The following is a 19,941-nucleotide window of genomic DNA, read 5'->3' as shown; positions in this document are numbered from 1 at the left end:
ACATACTCGATATTATTCGTAATTAGTGGTTCGCGTAAGATATCCACTTCCTGTTTTCCCGACTAGCTATTATGGAAACGGGATTCCTCAGCGATTACGTGATTTTCACTTCAAGGTACGCGGCGAAGCTTTAATTATATGCGGTCTCAAACGGCGACTATCGTTATAAAGTTGACGATGAGAAATCCGCTTCTCTCTCATCTCCGATAATAGAATGCGTTACGTATCGAACGGCAATAATCATTTCGCAAACTCGTCGTAGTAGTCGCACCACGTCCATCGGAACAAGGTGTGAATCCGAAGAAGAAAGTGCACTTTCATAAGTACACTCAATTATTTATGCGTGATTGCAGCTACGCGTTCGCCGCAGAAATGTCAACGATTTCATGGCTAGAAAGGAGCGTTGTATCACCGCGCCGACATTCCCGTCGTAAATACCGCAGAGTGGATATCGTTGTTCCCGCGCACGTTACGGTAATCCGAAACGAAATTTTCTCGTGGAGTCTTTTTCTTTTTTCTGAATCGTCGAACAAAAGTTGCAAAAGAATCCTCTGTTGCACAAAACGGGGGTAGACGCGGCATTGTTTTCCTCCCGTTCTCCTCTCTCCTAAGGTTAACCAATTATATCGCAAGTGGATATCCACAGGCAAAAGTTACGCACGGATTGCGTTCGCGCGAGCCTTTTAATTAATTAAATGTGAATTCTGAATTCACGGTTCAAGAGTTGCGGTTTTGCCGAAATGGCAAGTAGGAAACGGATCGTCGCAGTGTGCGCATTCCCGTGCAAAGTTGAAAGTGCGGGGTTAGAAATTTCTCGATGGCGAGCCGGAGAAATAAGGGCGGTCTCTTTCGCATCTTTCCAGCGCGATAAATACAAGGTAACGAGTAACTTTGATGATATTAGTGCGCAATGTTTGCCGGTATCTAGATACAATTATCTAAATAATCGTCCAGATGAATAAATAGATCATCTTTATCTTTATCTAGATAGAAGAAATACAAAATATATTCATCTTCATATTAGATAAAAAAACATGTTATATCATCTCAAAATTATTTGAAATGATGTTATGGTCCATATTCTGAACTTATTTTTTGATAAAATGAATGAAATAATATGGATTTGTGCGTTAAGCCCGTATCAGATTAGGAATTGGAGATTAGATTTCAACGAATCGGCAAATTTCGATTTTGCCTCCTTTGGTCCGTTCTTTGTAACTGTATTGTTGAAATTCGGTCTCATCTTTATCTAGATGAATCTGAAATAATCTAAGGCAAACACTGTTAATATTCAATCGGTCAATCCGAAGGATTTTGGTCGCGCGCGACATTCATTTACGTTGCATCATTACACACGCTAGCTTGTCGTGCGATTCCCGTTATAACTTTTCGAATATTACGGTTTCTGCTATCTGGTAAACCGGTTTCGAAACGGACATTCCCGAAATTTTGGATTACTCTTGTTACACGTACTTATGCATGTTGATGTGCATGCTTATGCACATCTGTGCTTTTTCAAATTCATCATTCGATAACGGTATTTCAAACACAAATTTTAGCACATCGATTTCGCGTGAGTAATGTTCGCCGATAAGAGGCTCGTTAAAAATCTCGGATGAAAACGGGAAATTGCCCGAAGTAGCTCGAGTCAGATGGTTGATGGAATTAAAACCATAACTCCGTGTCCCAGATTACTTCCGGCACGAGAGAATTGTCGTTTCATTCAGAAACTATGAAACGAACTGCTAGTCGTTTTTATTGGGCATAGTTACGATTACGGTTATAGTTACAGCTCCAATATGCTGCGTGAAATTTGCTCGCCTCTATACGTCTCCATCCTTTTGTTCCAGAACTCATGTGATATGGACATAATCCCTATCCATAACCCCTAAAAATAAGCGCATAATATTCTTAGAATATTATGTAATATTTTTTTATATTATATAAATATTCTATTGATGTTATATGTCCACATTATATAATATTCTTGGCATATTATAAAAATATTCTCAGAATATTAAGAAAATAAAATAATAAAAAAAAATATATATATGAATTATATATATATAATTTTTTAGTATAAAATATATTTTCACACAAAATTGTTTCGACTTTGTTTATATAAAAAAACAATTGATATTATAATACATTTTATATCAAAGCTACAATTATATATATTATATATTAGGTGCTTGAATTAATTCTCGCTGCTTTTTGCTGCAGAAACTCATGTTTCTTTCAAAAGAACGATACATTATATCTTATTCAATTGTCCTTCGGAAGCTACAATTTTTCCCACTTTTCTGGGAACACATGGATTTCGCGCTAGAAAAATTCAGGTTCTTTCAAGGCAATCCAGTCATCGAGCCATTTTTTGATATCTTTGAAAGAACTGAAGTGCTGTTCAGAAAGACCATGCTGCATCGACCGAAATAAATGGTAAAGTAATTTGAAGGAGTAACATCTGGTGAATAGGACGGGTGGGGTGAGACATCCTATCCAAGTGCCTCCAAGATTTCCTTCATTGGGTGATTGGATTTTCTTCACTGGTGTTGCAACATGTGGTCTAGCATTGTCATAGAAAAGAATAATTTTGTCATGTCTTTTGGCGTATTGCAGGCGTTTTTCTTTGAATGTTCAATTCAAATTGAGTAATTGTCGTCGGTAGCGTTCAGCATTGATGATTTAACTCGATTGCAGCAGCTCAGAATACTCTACACTGACTTAATCCCACCAAATTCACAGCATGATCTTCTTTCTGTGAATATCCTATTTTGGCGTTGATGTTGATGGTTCGCCGGGACGCACCCATGATTTCTTGCGCTTAATATTGTCGTAATGAATCAATTTTTCATCGCCAGTCACAATTCGATACAAAAACGACTTCCCTTTTTGTTTTTGAAGTAGCAATTCATAAATGGTTAAACGCTTCGCAATGTCTCTTTCTCTCAATTCATGTGGGGCCCAGTTTCCTAGCTTCTGGATCATTCTCATTGCTTTTAAACGTTTACTAAAGGTTGACTCATCGACATTTAGTGTTTTCGACAACTCTTTGAGTGTCCGACATAAATCTTCTTCCAATAATATCTCCAATTCTCCATCTTCCAACTTTTTCAGCTGATCAGGCCGCTCTTTGTCATTCACGTCAAAATCATTGTCTTTGAATCGTCTAAACCAATCTCTGCAAATTGTTTCAGATAGAACATGCTCCCCATAAGCCTCCACTAGCAAACAATGGCTTTCAGCAGCAGATTTCTTGAGATGAAAGCAGAAAATTAATGCTTTCCGCAAATGCTGGTTTTTTGTTACAAAACCCGACATCTTCAATGCAATAAAAATTTGTGTTCTTTGCACTACGCTCTAATGTCACACACTGATTATTAAAGCCTATTGACAGTCTTTTCCTATACATCAACAGTCATTTTCGGCCATATTGAAATAGCAAAACACGGAATATCGAAGTCACGACGAATTTTAAATCATTCTGCATGTTAGCTCCCAAATGGAATTATCACGCGTCCAGTTGTGACACACACTGCGTGTGTTTACTTAATAATTTACTCGTATACTCGATACCCGAATTACACTTCGCTTGCACGGAATAGTTTTTATAGCGACACATGTTCTATTATTATTTAATTAAAAAACAAGCGGTTTGGTAAAGGACGCGCTTACGTCGTGGCTTCAAATTTCACGATAAATGTACAGGTATCGCGGGTCAACTTTCGTAGAAAGCACGAACGTAACGTGAGAGATAAAAACGACAAACATGAAGAAAATACGAGACGGCGGGCGAGAGAGAAAAAGAGAGGGAGGGAGAGAGAGAAGGAAGGGGTGAGAAAGGAGAGAAAGAAATAAAAGATTGAGAGAATAAGGCTGAAGATGAAGTCCAAGAGGAGGAGGCTGAAGAACTATTCGTCGCACACAAGAGGCCTGTCGCCATGGTGGCCTCTTTGACCTGCTTTCTCTATTCCCACCCGATTTGTCTCGTGGACATGCCTGCCTTGCGTTTCCTTCAACGGGGAAATTCACGAAGCGGCTCCCGTCACCTGCCTCCGCAGCGGCGGTCACAGAAGTCGGCGGATACGTCTCTCTTGAATACGCGGAATCGCACGGAGGCGGAAATGGAAAAGACCTACGGGACAAGTAGGTCGCTGTACCTTCGCCGGTGCGACCGGTGTCGTCGGCATCGCTTCGTTAGCAAAGCTAATGCGGAATATTAGTAATTCACTACTTTGTGCTTACGCAAGTCATTTACGTGGCCATTCGCTGTGCGAGCGACGGCAATACGGTGAAAGTGTATTTACATGAAGAGCGAAAAAGATGATCGCCGAGACTTCAGATTTCGAAAAGTTATTGCTATTTGCTAAGGACGCGACCCGTGGTGCATCTCATTAGCGGCACATATTTTCTTGCAAATAATCTTTTTTTGAGAGTTTGTGGATTAATGCGTCTCGAAATAAGAACCCAAAAGCGGCATGATACCTGTAAGATACTTATGATACCTGTAAGATATGTATGATACCTGTAAGAAATTATCAAGAAAATAAAACAAAGTATCAAAATTACATTATTTCCTACATTTATTATTTATCCTCACATGTTATCCTTAATTTTATATATTTTTTTAAGTTTTAAAAATTTTACGATGCATATTGCTCTTTTATTATATGGAAATGAGTCTCTTGACTTCTTCTTTTCGATCATCTTAAACGATAAACTGGAGGAAATCAGTCACTGTCAGCTTCAACTGCAACTCTGTCAATTTAATCTTTGATCGTCGTCGGAATTTCTGGATTAACGACGGGGCCCAAATAACGCTGCATACGTTGTTAAATCGAAAACAAGTAAAGCTCGTCGATATGATCGACTTCAAAACGTTTCTGCTACAAAAGAAAGAGAGGAAGAAAGTCAGCTCGGTTGACGAAGGCAATCAGGTAAGGTCACATTTGTGTCGCGTTTCATCATCATCAGTCACTTCACCTTCTTCGTTCACCGCGTCCGACATCGGGTCGAACTAGGTTGCGCGCGTTAATCATCCATGTGAAAATCTATAATACGAGCGGGCATAAAGTAGCTTAATTTCGGCTCATGTGTGTAGACCCGTGCAAGTCGACGCAGCATATTACTAAACTAAGACGAAAAGCTCCGAACGAAGCTTCCACAGCCCGTCGGAGCGAGATACGCTGATAGGTTGAACGTGAACGTTGTATAACGTTGTTTTGGAACCGTCCGGTTTGTGCCCTCATAGAAATCTGTGCAGTTTTACTAGACATTCAATCAGTTACTGTCTGACGATATTGCATTCTCATTAATTGTGTCAATCAATACTTTGTAGGAAATGGACGAAAACTTGATAAAATTTAGTTCAGCACCTGAAGCAGATTTCTTGGAAAAAATATGTACAGTTTGCATAGGGCAATTGCCCAGTTATTGTCTAGTATTACTGCATTTCACAGATATATCGAAATTACACAAAAACTGGAAAAGAACATAGTTTCATTAAGTTTTATACCGCACGTACACGCATAATGAAGATTATATTATATTAAATTATATTAAATTTATAATTCAAAGACGATCTTGAAACTATGTAAAAAATGAGTGAGAACGTAGCAAAACATAGAGAAGAGGAATTTGGAGGAAATCCAGAATTTAACAAAAAAATACTTTATGACAGAAGTGACAAGTAAGGTAGAGTTGAAAGTGAGCAGACAACAAATGGGCTGTATATTAATAATACAGAATTGTATTGTGACTAGAACACATCAGACTATCTTAGAAGTCCATCTCACATTTCACATCTTGTACAATTGTGGACATAAAAGTTATTTGGCTTTTTGGAATAAGTTTGGCAAACCTAAAACTGATCCAATGACAGAATAGTTCCTAAGAAATAAATTTCCTATTGGTTCATCCAGTTATGTTCTGAAATTTATTAGAAAAGCTCAGGTAACTTTTATGTCTACGACTGCACCACGACTTTTATTAAACTTTAGAATTGCACAATAAGCAAACATGCAGTAAACTTGCTTATCAATCATTTGAATAGTTTCTTTGTCCAATTATTGCTCACTTATCGGTCAATAAATGAGTTCAGATTTTGCGCATCTTATGTGTCCAGTAACTGCAGACAAAGCGACTTACATCTCGATCAGGATCCCAACTGTTTTATTCGGCAGTTACTGGACAGATTCAATTTAACTGTTCATTAACTGTTTAAAAACTGCACAAAATTTCCACCAGGGTAATGTGAACATGTATTCGTCTGACGGACCGAATTCGACGCGGAAAGGACGACTTTTGGTAGTTATTGGGAAAAAAGATGCATATATGTATCAGCATAATTCGAAAGAATTCACGATCACTCTTCCGTTTCGTGCATCACCGTTAATTCATCACATTTGCCGTTCCACTTTCATCGGTGAGAAAGCGCGCACACGTACATATCTCGAGAAAATCGAGAATTCCACATCACTGGTCGAACGCGTTCTTATAGACGCTATTACATACAACAAAATACGCACGTGTAATTATGTAACTGGTTGCGTGTCGATGGTGAAGCAGGTTTCCCGAGCAACGGAAAAACCTAATTGCAAATTCACACATAAAAAAGGAAAGTTTTACTTCGCGTTTAAGTCAGTCAATCCCGTGTAACTTCGATCCGCTGTTATCGTTCGCGCTTGAGAGATCGGCATTTAATCGTCATCTTATTACATTCCGTAGAGAAGACATTCGCGGAATTAATTTTGATGGTGTGTGTGTGTGTTGTTCAGCAAAAGAAAAAAATCCCGGGGTCATTAGTGTCTCGAATCACCTCAATGTCAGCTTCCAGAATATGCAATAAAAATGTTTACATTTACTTTTAAGATTTCAAAGTTGACTTTCACGGTATCCTTCAAGGTCACATGAAAGTCATATCCATATAATAGACCGTTTCATTTCCTAAAAATTTTATACGAGTATGTAACATTTTCTGCTAAAGTCATCATTTTCTGAGATATTTCACCATTTCGGAACTTTTTGCCATCACTGTTTGTACACAATATTACAAATATGGAAATATTTATTTTTTATTTTTCTTATTAATTTTTATCTCAGTTTATTTATATATCAGTAAGATCTAATATATCAGTAAGAGCTGCACATATAATAGAAAACGGTATATAAATATTTTAATATGTGTACACATATGTATACATATATATATTATTGCATAACATTACGTTATTATATTATCGCGGATTACCATAAGTTACATATTTCCTTTGACTATATTTTTAAAACAAACTATCAATAATTTTTTAAATTTTGTACGTCTATATATTAGTCCTTAACATAATAATAATTTTTATTAAAATCCTAAATGTAGTTTAGAATAAATTAAAGATAGAAATTATAAATAGAGTATTAATTTGAGAGAACGCGAAATTTGAAAAGTGTCAACTTTATTTATGAATATATCAACTTCCAAATAGTCAATTGTTTTCTAACTTCGTTGTTAAAACGTGTAGATAATACTTTTCCATCAATACAATTTTTCCATCAATCTAATTAAAATTTAAAGAGAACTCAGACTATTCTCAGAAAACAATTTTATGAATTAACTACCATAAATTAAATATGTTCATTATAACTTATCGAAGAGACGCTGGCTTTGATTTGATCCAAGATATGTTCTCGACGCTTTATATCGTCGCTAGAAAATTATCGCAGCACTTTCAGCCACGTGTCACGTTATGTAAAAAACTATGTTATACCTGAAAATGTACTCTGAACTGTTAATTACTTATAGAAATAAATACAATAATTTCCTATTACTCGTTCCTATCTAAGAGAGGCGATGATGTAAATAATGTCCTAGCTCTCCGACTCGGAAGCAATTTTACATTACATTCCGACACTCGCAATCCCTGAGTACTCGCACAGACCGCAAGAACTCCCATTATGTACAGCGTGTTAAGTAACAGGAGAAAATTGTCGCAGAGCGAATATTTACCGTCCTTGTCGTAAACAATATTTACACAATATTTCCGCGAAAGCGGAAGCGGAAAAACACACCTCGTAAAATATATTTTTGCGGAATATTTTTATAAAAATAATTAAACTGCAAGAGCAAATTGAAAAAAAACATGTTGATGCACGCGTTAATAAATATCAATAATAACAATAAATCATAAAACAACAGTTGTAAAATATTCTTTCAAAAACATCGCGAGATATTGGGTTGTTAGATAAATTCGGACAAATTTTTACGAAAAATTTAAAACTAATTCTTTCATGGATTCAATTTTAATTTTTTCGTTTCTCTTTTCGACAAGTCACTGAAGAAACAGTAAGAACATTATTATTATTGAATAAAGTTATGCTAACTATAATTAATGACCTTAAACATTAATGACCTTGCATTTTTTGCAAAAATATCTATGAACTTATCGTGAACAATTTAATAATAATTATATAATCTGACACGAGGATGACAGATTTACGAATTTCCATTATTAGTGTTTAGCGTTTAAAATATAATCGTACGTCTTTTGTATCTATTAAAATGTTTAAACGGACGAAAGGAGATTTGATTTTAACCAATTATACAAATTAACAAAGAAAATTTAATAAAAGACGGCGAAAAAGAGAAACAGAGAGGAGAAGGGATGGAGGGAGAAAGAAAGAGATGGGGGGGATATATGTCGGAATATATATACACGGTGTCCCATTTTAACTTAGATGCCTAAATATTTTGAAAACGGTGAGTCAATGGAACAAATGTTTTAGACAAAAGTTGTATGGTTTGGAGGAGGTCATCAGATAGTGACATTGGTTTGACCTTTGATAGTCTTTTGAAGATCACATGAAGGTCATCTTTAATTTCTTAAATGGAAATTTCTACTTTTTATTGCATAATCTTGTAGCTTACTTCAAGAACTTTTCAAAACAATTATAATAAAATACTTTTGCATTAAGTACTTTTTAAGTTATGAGGCTTGAAAGTTGCAGTACCGCCGTTAACACTACACAAGGTAAATACAAGGTAAATATAAGGACTCCACGATTTGTCACTCCCGTATTTTCTGACTACAAACTATCTTTGCTATGTGTGGATGTATGTGTGTGTGTGTTAGCAGAGATAAGGATCTCACAGTTTGTCACTCCCGTATTATTTTTTATGTGTTTAAATTTTATTTGTCGTTAATATGTTAATAGTGTATATATATATATATAAATAAATATATATATATATATATATATAAATATATATATATATATATATATATATATATATATATTTATATATTTATATATTTATATATACACGATACACACAGTATATCAGCAAGAGACTCGGAATATCGAGTGGCCTGCGTGCTTTGGTGAACGAGTTTTGGCAATGAGCGAATGAGAAACGACGAATACAGGACACATCATCCTATGATTTATCTTAAGCAACATTCATGTTTTCAGGTCAAAATGCTGGTGCCTATTTAATTTTTTCTTTTATTCTTTTTAACTTGAAATCAAATTTCTCGCACCGATCACTGATGTGGCCAGTAAAATCACGCTCGACATTTCGATGTCGCAAATTGCGGTTACACGATTGCGTGTTTAATGTTTTTAACCCGTTAAAAATCTATCGGCACAGAGTGAACGGCGCTCCACAGCGTTTCGAAGTGTCGCTCGAACTTAAAATGAATATTGCGAAAGTATGAGTGTACACTTACGATTACTGCCATCAAATAACGTAACTATGATATTGTGTATGAAAAGTATTACATATTAACGACAAATAAAATTGCTCAGTGGAACGCGTTCTCGTTAACTGAAAAATTTAATTTCATATATAGGATGTCCCAAACTAATTTTGGTTTCCGTGATGTGCAAGTAGAACGGATGAAACTGAGCAGAAAAGTCCTGCATCATTTTGCAAATAACATAAAATTTCGAGTTATCAATAACTGAAAATTGACATGCAGAGGCTTCTTTAAGTAATAACTCAAAAATGTGCATGTTATTTGCAAAATGGTAAGAGACTTTTTTTGTTTTGAACAGTCTAATTTCCAAGTATATGACAACTATTGTACTTAACGACAAGGTTCAAGGGTCAAAGTTTAATATACTGTCTGTCGACATCCTGTATAATCGTCGTATTTTCTCGAAAATACCACTGACGACAACCCAGCAATTGCCGGAGCGTGCGACATGGAACGCATCTCATTAATATCGTCACTTGCGTGGCGGGCGTCAATTTTCACGTGGAACGAAGATAATGATTCGCATTCGTACCGGAATTGCACCGCGAAGAGCGCAATCGAGGCGTGCTATGGAAGTAGTAGTTTCACAGGCAGATGTAGCCGCGAGAAAGCGCAGGATTACTTCGTAGCTGTCGTCGGTGCATTTGCGTACATAGGCGAGGTATCCTCCGGTCTCTGTAATTTTGCGAAATAGGCCGCACAAGCGCGAACGGGATGAATAACGCGGGTGCGCGGTAACAAAACGAATACGCAAAGAGCGAAGACAAAAACGAAGCGTGCGCACATACTTGTGCTCCAAGACCGCCGCCGATGTTTCTCTCGGCGCGTCGGATTGCCGTAATATCGTTTTATCGAATTTACCGTTATGTCAATCCGTTCCGCATCGATGGCCAGACCGTCGTGTAGGCAAGACGCTCGCTTAGCAACACCGGAAATTTCGTAAAATAAAACGCGCTTACACACACACATACACACACACACATATATATATATATAATATTAACATACAATATATTGCATTGCTGCAAAAGTTTGTCCCGTTCCATAATCAAAATGTACATGTCATATTTATTATATGCAGGGACCCGGATCGAATAAAAACATCGATCCGGTTCCGGTTCCGGTCCACTAAAATATTTAATAAAGGTTCCGATTTCGGTTTCAGTTTTCGGAACAATGAAAATATCGGTAAACCGTTTAAATAACGATTTTTTAAGGTTCCGATTGTTTAAACATGTTTTCTTACCAAAATTTTTATTGATTTAAATTATATATATATGTATGTATATACGGTATATAACGTATACAATAATATATTATAAAAAGTAATAATATAACTTCCTCGCTGGCACTTCTTCACTATTTCCATCTTCTGCTCATAACTTTTTTGGATATATATTATCTTTGTCATTTGTAACCTCTTCCTAACGGAACATATAAATTATGCAGATTCTGAGAATATTCGGAGAATATTTCGATATTCTCCGAACTTTCTAAGAATATAGATGTTCCGTTAGTGTAATTTGTATAATTTAGGATTTCGCGAAATAGGCCGTATTCGCTGTCTTTCTATTTATCCCAGAATTGTAATATATTACTTCTTCTAATAATCCTCTTCTGTTCAATATCGTATGCTTGAAGTTTATTTTTTATTTGTCGCGATAAATTAATTAATGTTCTGCTTTTTCGTGAGAACTAGAATTTTATTATAAAATGAAAAAAATCGTTATTTAAAAGAGAATAGAAATAAGGACCGAAATAATGAACCGAAAAGAACCGACAAACCGAAAAAAATGTAACGGTTCTGGATTCCGGTTTTGTGGGCTTTATAAAATTTCGGCACGATTTACGGTTCCGGTTCGACAAAAATATCAGTTTCCATACGGTTTTCGGTTTCGGTCCCAGTCCGGATCCCTGAATATATGTAATATTTATTTATTTAAAAAATGCAATTAATCAATTAAGTATGCATTTGTATTTTAATATATGTGTATGTGTATAAGAGCGTCTTTTTTTTTTACCAAATTTTCGTTGTTGTTAAGCAAACGTTTTGCGTACACGACGGTCGTATTGTCGATGCGGAATGGATTGACATAATATATATAAACGGAAAGAAACAGTCTGATTGGCCGATACAGATATCGAGTGAGGCCAATACGATTTTATAGTAAAATATAGAAAAACTAATAGAAAAACTAACTGCAACTGTAGTACAACTGCTGAGTGACTTGTTGCAGCAATGATTGATATATGGTTGCTCCAACTAGACATTGTTGATACTTCAATTACAAAAATTTTTTAACAACTGCTTTTAGTTGGCTTAGATAAAATGTCTTGCAAACAAAATATTTTCATAACAACTGCTTTTGGTTGGCTAGATAAAACATCTTGTAAAAAAAAAAAACAAAATAAGTCATAGCCGCCTACTAGTAACGGCAAAAGCTATTCTATTATACTTCCTATGTTTTTCTCGGACCGATCACCCATCTACCCTTAAGTACACTCGTCGCTCCCGTTTCACCTCGATGATCGAACGGCAATGAGTCCAACGGTTATGCTGATATCCTTGTGTTTACTAGGGTAGTGAGTCACATTTATTTTCTGACATCGCTGCTTTGTAATATGGCCTTCCCAACAAAGTACTGCATGCCATAACCAGATCACGCGCAACTTCATTGATGTGGTTGACATATCAAAATAATGAGTCGTATACAGGATTAACACTTTGTGTATTAATTTCAGACGTCTTCCTCAGACGTCTTCTAATATTTTAAAGTGCGTAATCAGCCAAATGATGTTGGAGCGATCGCAACAAATGGTAATCTGAAGAAGCCATATCTCTTATACTAATCTCTTATACTAATTTTTACAAGTCGTATGAGTCACATTTTTACAAGTCGTCTGCGTCTTCACCAAGAGTACAACAAATCATTTCAGCGGCTTCAGCGGCATTCTTTTTTAGATGAAATGTAAAAAAAGTGCTGAATATCCTTATCAGAGGCCATCATATTTACAACTTTTTTTAGAGATTATGTCGCTCGCTCCACTAGTTCATAAAGTGTTTTGAGAACATAGGTGTTAGCATTTAAAAACCGCAAAAGCACCAGTAGACATTCTAATTTAAAATGATTTTCAAGATCGGCAAAAGAAAAGTAAGGAATTAATTTGTCTACACCTAACATTCCTGCTTACGCGAACTGTATCTTTTCCGTGTATATATATGTATATACTGTCTAGAACTTTTCTTTCAACCGCTCATGTAAAGATAGAACGTATACATATTGAATAGAAAAGTCCTGTACCATTTTGCAACCACGCAAATTTCGAAATATTCATGATTGAAAGTGGCCATATATAGAGTTTTCCTTAATTAATAACTAAATAATTAATTAATAACTAATAATTAATAAATAATTAATTAATTAAAAATTTGTGTTATTTGTAAAATGATAAAAGATTTTTTTGTTCAAAGGGACTTAATCTACAAGTATATGACAGCTGTTGTACCTAGCGGCAGACATCAACATATTGAACCTTAAACTTGGAACTAATTGTTAGATACTGTCATATATATGTAAATTAGGTCATTCTGAACGAAAAAGTCGTGTAATTTTACAAATAACACGCAAATTATTCAATTATTAATTAGAGAAATCTATATATGGCTATTTTCTTAATTTCATAATTAATAACTGGAAATTATTAATTAATTTTATTAATTAATATAAATAATATCATAATTAATAACTGGAAATTTGGCGTAGTTTGCAAAAGTAGCAGAGGACTTTTCTACTCAGTTTAATTCGTCCTACTTTCACACGAGATGTACAAAACACAGACATCTGGTGTATATATATATATATAACACTGTGCCACGGATATATCTGGGATCTAAACTCGATGAGACTTTGAAAGCACATTTCTCATCATTAACGGACATGAAGTTAGAGTAAAATAAATTAAATGACCAGTAGTATGAACTCTATGAAGATGATAAATAGGCTCATGCGTGACGTAAATAAGCTGATTATCGCAACGATTAAACGCGTTCGATGAGGAAACGGTGGTAAATATTTGTGAAAAGACTTTACAATCAGCATTCACAGCGGATCACCGCGCGATGTGCAATCCTGACTTTGTCCTGACTTTGTCCGAAGAACCAGTCTTGCTCATTTGCGTCACTTCCCATTTTACGACAGAAGCATGAGAAAGAGAGAGAGAGAGAGAGTTTTAAGTGAGTTCAAACTCGTCATAAAATCGTAACGCATGAAATATCCAAAATTTTGGCTATGTCAAACCTTTAATTCTATAACATAGTAAGAACTAAGATAATAAAATAGATTCAACTTCAACTCTAATAATATAATATAACCCCTACTTTGACCCTGATAACGTCTTAAATTTCCGTTTTCGCTGTTTCAGCGCTAAAATAGGATGATGAAGACGGCGTTAAAATTCAATCTGTAGAATTAAAGGTTGAAAAGAGAAGTTAAACAGTATCAATATCATCACAGTAAGTTTTTATTAGTCTATAGGCCGTCTAAGTAAGCGTGAACTATTCTTAAGAGCGTCACAATGCCATCGAAATTTTGACTCGAGGTGCACAAAAATAAAATAGATGAATCAACCTACTCTCTTGTCTAGATGTATTCTGTAATTTTGCAAAATGTCCATCTAACAAATCTCGAATTACGAGTGTTCCGTTTATATTTACGTAAGAAAATAATCCGACGTCCACGGTGACGTGTCGTCGTGGCCGTCGATAAAGTTACCAATCGGTGCACCGTATACACGCGATCCAAAGTGACGATCGATGGAGGTCGGCGCGGCTATCTAACTGTAAATCTAACGCTTCGCGCCGACCTGCAGACCATGCGAATCAAGTGCATCCAAGATGCGATGCGCGCGGATTTAAGTGTTAAATCCAACGGGCCTGCGCCAAGCGGCTCGATACCGATTTCAGTTCGATACGCACAGGTATTCACAGTGCCTGATTTGTATAACAAGTCGACCCATCGTTCGCCGTGCTCGACTTGCCGCCATCGATTGGTCAACGAGCGAAACGTTACACAGCCGACAAATAGTGTGTATCGCGCCAGTACATAATTTATAACTTTTTAATACGCTATCATACTCAATTCTACATACACAGACAGATTATCTCAGCCGATCTAGATGAAAGATAAGATAAGTAGTGCTACTTATCTCGAACGTCTAATATAACAAATCTCACGCGAACGTATGGTAAACGCGGTTTACGTACCTTAGAAGAAGGGGTTTGCAGGAACGTCGCGATGCCCGCTCGCACTCTATTCTTCACCCCGCGTACAGTTCCTTTGGCACTTCTAATGGCCTCCTTATCGTGCATCTTATAGCCGGCGAAGCACTCCTCGTTCTCGGCGTGCTCGCCGTTCGAGCTGTTACTGTTGTTACCGCGCAGTTCGTTCACATGGAAATTGTAATACCTGTCGTCCTCGTACAGGTACTTGTGGCCAGTCGACTGGCCGGCAGGCTCCGCGGAGGATCCCTGCTCTATCCTCTCCTGTTCCCGTAGCTTCCTCTCCTCGTAGGTGTACTCCTTGACGACCGGCGACAACGGCTTGCCGTTGAGCTCGGTCGCCGAGAGATCGGGACTCCTCACTCGCGGCGTCGAGGAGGCTTTCGAGAGGGACGACGTTCCGGACGGCGACGGCGAGACGCTGGCCGACGACACCGGCGAGCACGGAGCGGAGCCTCGCTGACGAGGGCCCGACCTCTCGACCTGCCGATCATCGCTCGTCAATCGTTCGACCCGACCCCCTAATTTCTCCACGACCGCGATCTCCTCCTTGACCTTGTCCTTCGTCGTGCCTCCCGGACGATGGACGCGGTACTCGGCGGCGTCCTCGTTCACCTCGGCGCCGTTCAGCGAGTCGCAGCTGATGTTGCTCTCGTTGTCGTCGCTGTCGACCTCGGCGCCGCTACTGGTCAGACTCCCGGTCCGATTGTGCGTACCGCCGGACAGGATCACCGTGCTGGCGTTCTTCTTCTTGGGCAACGGTGGCGGCGTGCCGTCGAGGTCGCTGCAGGTACCGCTGTCCAGGGTGTCGCTGGGCGAGCACTGTCCGCTGGACATGACCATGCCGTTCAGCGAGCCCTGGTACGAGTTGTAGTAGAAGCAGGCGTTCGCCGGACGGCCGCCGAGGGAGGACGAGTTGAGGGCCTCCGCGCTCTCACGGTGCACCATATTTTTCTTCTCGCTCCTCCTGTCGTCGCTCTCTCGATCGCGCCTCGCGCCACCGTCGTTGTCTTCGTCCTCGCGATTATCGGCCGGCGGCTCGCCGCCGAAAACACTGATCCTCACACAGCCCTCACCGGCACTCTCACAGCGTCGCTCGTTCACCAGGTTCGTCGCACTCACCACCACCGCACCACCGTCGCCGGCCGGGCCAAGTTCGTACGCGAGCCCGTTTTCCTCCAGGGTCAACCGCACCGTCGATATCACCCTGCCGACGTTCTTCTCGCCATCCGGGTTGATCTTGATCTTGACTATGTGCGCGGCCTGCTGCCGCCGTTGCTGCTGCCGCGTCGATGACTCGACGACACTGCTGCGCTCCGCTTCGTGGCCGTTCGCGGCCGATCGTACTTCCGGGATTCTTCTCCCGCAGGTTGTCGCGGAATCGTCGGCGGTAGGAGCACCGACTCCGACGAATACCGTTGCTCCGGGCCCGGGGGCGAGGGACGGCGAGGCGGAGGGGGCCCGGATTGACACAGTCTGCCGGCCGGCCTGGCTCGCGTCCCGACCCTGAGGAGTCTTCGCTGGCAGCGGCGGCGGCACGGTCATCGTCGCGTTCCCGTCCATACGTGCGCACGAAATCACCGCTCCGGACTCGCCTCGGTACAACTCAGACCTTCGGGAGGAATTTGGAAAGTCGGAAATTAACGTCCTCTCACGCCTTCCTCCTTTCTCTTTTTCTGTCGCGCGCGTCGGTTACGAAATTCACCTCCGGACGTACGCCGACGCTCGCGTCTACTCGCATCCCGTCTCGCCGAACGAACGACGTTGATCGCGCGACGATCCCCGGGAACCACGACCGGGCACTCGCTCGAACGGAATTCATTCACCGCCCAACCGTAATTCGGATTGAAGTTACGCTCGATCAAAGTCGAGTGCCCAACGGACCGCTTCTCGTGACGTCGATCGCGTCGATCACGATTAACGTATCGAGTTTATATTATTCCGTCGATATATATATATATATATATATCGAAAGAATAACAGTAGCTCGATACGTTTTATCGCACAACGTGTGCAGTCCCGACTTTGATCGAGCGTTACTATAAAGATCGCTAATTTCAGCGGCGAAACTAATACGTCGCCGTGCTTGTTCGACCCCTCCGAAGCACGAAGCAATCCTTTTAACGAATCGATTCACACTGCGATTCGGCTGATTTAGCGATCGACGTTCCACGCGTCAAACGATCATCGCGTATCTTCGGACTTTCCACGACCTTTGGGGTACCAACGAGAGACTGAATCCGTCGGAAAGACCGTATCCCAAGATATTCACGCAGGATCGCCCTTTTCCGTCGTTCAACGGAAATGCGAGGAAACATGTACATCGGACACTCACACTGGGAAATCCGGCCGATCCCGAGCGATTTACCGATCAGCAAGGACAATCGAGGGAGAGCCTGAGACGAATTATTACGGCTGTGCTCGAATCAGGTCGATCCGCCGAGAGAGAGAGAGAGAAGTGTAAGGCCCCGCGGCCCCGCTCGTCGAGAAAACGGTTAGCACCTCGTGCACACCTGTGCTCGCCGCGAGATCGTGAACTATCCGTCGCGCTTACGAAGAAGAGAGAGAGAAAGAGAGAAAGAGAAAGGCCGGTGAAGGAACACGCAGGACCGGTATACGCATCGAGAAAAAATAGAAGCAACACGAGACGAAAGGAGATGCGGAGATGGGAGATCGCGAAACACCACTTACGAACCGCATATGTATATTAAGAGCGGCGCATAGTAAAACTCGGGTCCGCGACTCAGCCGGTCGGTTGTCCAGCTGAAGAAGACGGCGGCGACGATAAAGCGACGAGCGATCGTACACAGCACGGAACGTCAGTAACAGTACTAAGTGCCTGCTGACACTCACTCGTGCAGTTTCACGGCCCGGGTGAGCACTGGAGTCCGCGGGCCCAGGACCGGGGCACGGCGAAAGGGGGAGTGGGAAATATCGGCCCGTCCGGGAAGAACACGCTCGACGGTGGTGGGGAGGGAGGGAGAAAGGCGAGACTCGGGGAAGGACGAGAACGGATTCTCCTCCTCCTCGAGTCGGCTACAGTCGTCGTCGTCGTCCGACAGGTACCTACCTGGCCGAGTAGCGGAGACGTGGCGTCCTCTATTGAGTCACCCGGTATCGACGATCCGGTACCTTATTTAAATGCCTCACTCTTTACCGTTCACCGCCTTTCACGCACGGCCGTACGACGATCTACCTGGCCACCTGCTCGCCTGCGCTTTACCTGCGCGCTACGTAGGTGTTCCCGTGTCGAGGCGTACGACACACGCTCGGCGACTCCTCACGTTGATCAGCACCTGCCGAAATTTCACCGGTGACGTCCTCTTCGCTTCTTTCCGAGAGTTCTTCATCTCGAGAGTCCGATATCATTCCCGTACAAACGTCGTCCCGGGAACGGCTGGGCAAGTGGAAAGCGCGGCAACCTCGCCGGCTACTACGGTGGATCGGTAATGCGAGCTGAAGGATGCGCCGAGACTACCTTCCTTGCACACTGATGAAGTCGCGCGGAAGAAATCGTGCGGATATCCAGCTGACTCTGCGATTTAGCGCGTTCGATATAGTTGAATCTGATTAATCGTTCTCTATTTTCCCTTCTTCCCTCTCTCAACACGAGAAGAAATTTTCATGCTACCCCGACGCTCTTAAGGATAGTTTGCGCCTACTTAGACGGCCTGTGGACCGATAAAAACCTATTTTGACGATATTGATATTTTTTAACTTCTCTTTTGAATCTTTGATTCTATAGATTGAATTTTAACGCTCCCTTTATCGTCCTATTTTAATGTTAAGACAGCGAAAACAAAAATTTAAGACATCATCAGGATCAAAGTAGGGGTTCTATTATATTATTAGAATTGAAATTGAACCTATTTTACTATCTTAGCTTCGACTATGTTGTAAGATTAAAGGTTTAACATAGGACCAAAATTTCGACAGGAATTTTTACTGTTATAATTTTTCATCGTAATCTAATTATTATTCTATTTAAAAACTGTTCCTTTATATTTAACAAATTTATATAACCGGATGCAATTCGATTCTTTAATAATTTATCAATGTTTTCTGCGAAACTTCAATTCCCTCTCCCAGGGTATCAGAAGAAATGCATGCGAGATTTTTTATATTGGCTTCGCAATTTTATATATTGACTTAAATATAGCTGACCTCACGACCTAAATATAACTGACCTCGCGACTTAGCGCTTTCGACGATTAAATCTAATTGATCGTTCTCTTTCTTCCCCTTTTTCTCTGTAACTTTTTACAGTCAAAAATTATCGTAACAATTTAATTATTATTCTTATTAAAAGTTGCTTTTTTATATTTAATAAACTCGTATAATCGCAACTCGATTCTTTAACAACATTTTCTGCAAAATTCTTTACAAAGCTTCACCTTGCAACTTTATATTGATCTAATTCTGCGATTTAGCGCTTTCGATAGTTAGATCTAATCGTTTTTTCTTTTTCTCTCCATTTTCATAAGTATAGTTGTCATTATAATATAATTATAGTATAATTATAATATAAATATATATTATATATAAATATATGTATGTGTATATATATATATATATATATATATATATACACACATACACAAATTATATTATAATGATAACTATACTTATAAAAATTGAGAGAAATAATATATATATATATACAGCACTCACCAAATAACACGCAAATTTTTGAGTTATTAATTAAAGAACCCTGTACATGGCCATTTTCAATCATCGATAACTCGAAATTTTGCGTGTTATTTGCAAAATGAGTTCGATCTTTTCTACTCAGTTTCATCCGTTCTACTTGCACACCACGGGAACCGAGATTAGTTTGGGTCACCCTATGTGTTTATATATATATATATATATATATATATACCGTCTAGGAAGCTTTAATCCACAGGATATCAG

The 19,941-nt window shown here is 39.6% G+C and overlaps 1 protein-coding gene across 4 annotated transcripts in view; it reads right to left on the bottom strand.

Annotated features, from left to right (window-relative positions):
- The window catches only part of LOC106751696 (glutaredoxin domain-containing cysteine-rich protein CG12206-like), a 38,066-nt gene extending 20,192 nt beyond the window's left edge, over positions 1 to 17,874 (bottom strand). Inside the window, exons 1-3 of one of the 4 annotated variants that reach the window (XM_014632712.1) lie at positions 17,723 to 17,874; positions 15,013 to 16,639; positions 1,791 to 1,888 (exon numbers count right to left, since the gene is read on the bottom strand). In XM_014632712.1, coding sequence (XP_014488198.1) covers positions 1,791 to 1,888; positions 15,013 to 16,639; positions 17,723 to 17,727 — 1,730 coding nt within the window. In that variant the 5' untranslated portion in view covers positions 17,728 to 17,874. Of the gene's footprint in view, positions 1 to 1,790; positions 1,889 to 15,012; positions 16,640 to 16,732 lie in introns of all 4 variants that reach the window. The other 3 variants (XM_014632710.1, XM_014632711.1, XM_014632709.1) reach the window with 3 other exon arrangements.
- Positions 17,875 to 19,941: the final 2,067 nt, after the last annotated feature.

This window comes from Dinoponera quadriceps, unplaced genomic scaffold, assembly GCF_001313825.1.
Source record: "Dinoponera quadriceps isolate SergipeBrazil2010 unplaced genomic scaffold, ASM131382v1 scaffold115, whole genome shotgun sequence".
Lineage (NCBI taxonomy): Eukaryota > Metazoa > Arthropoda > Insecta > Hymenoptera > Formicidae > Dinoponera > Dinoponera quadriceps.
The sequence above is the reverse complement of the archived record's forward strand: the minus strand, read 5'-3'. Positions and strand labels throughout refer to the sequence as shown.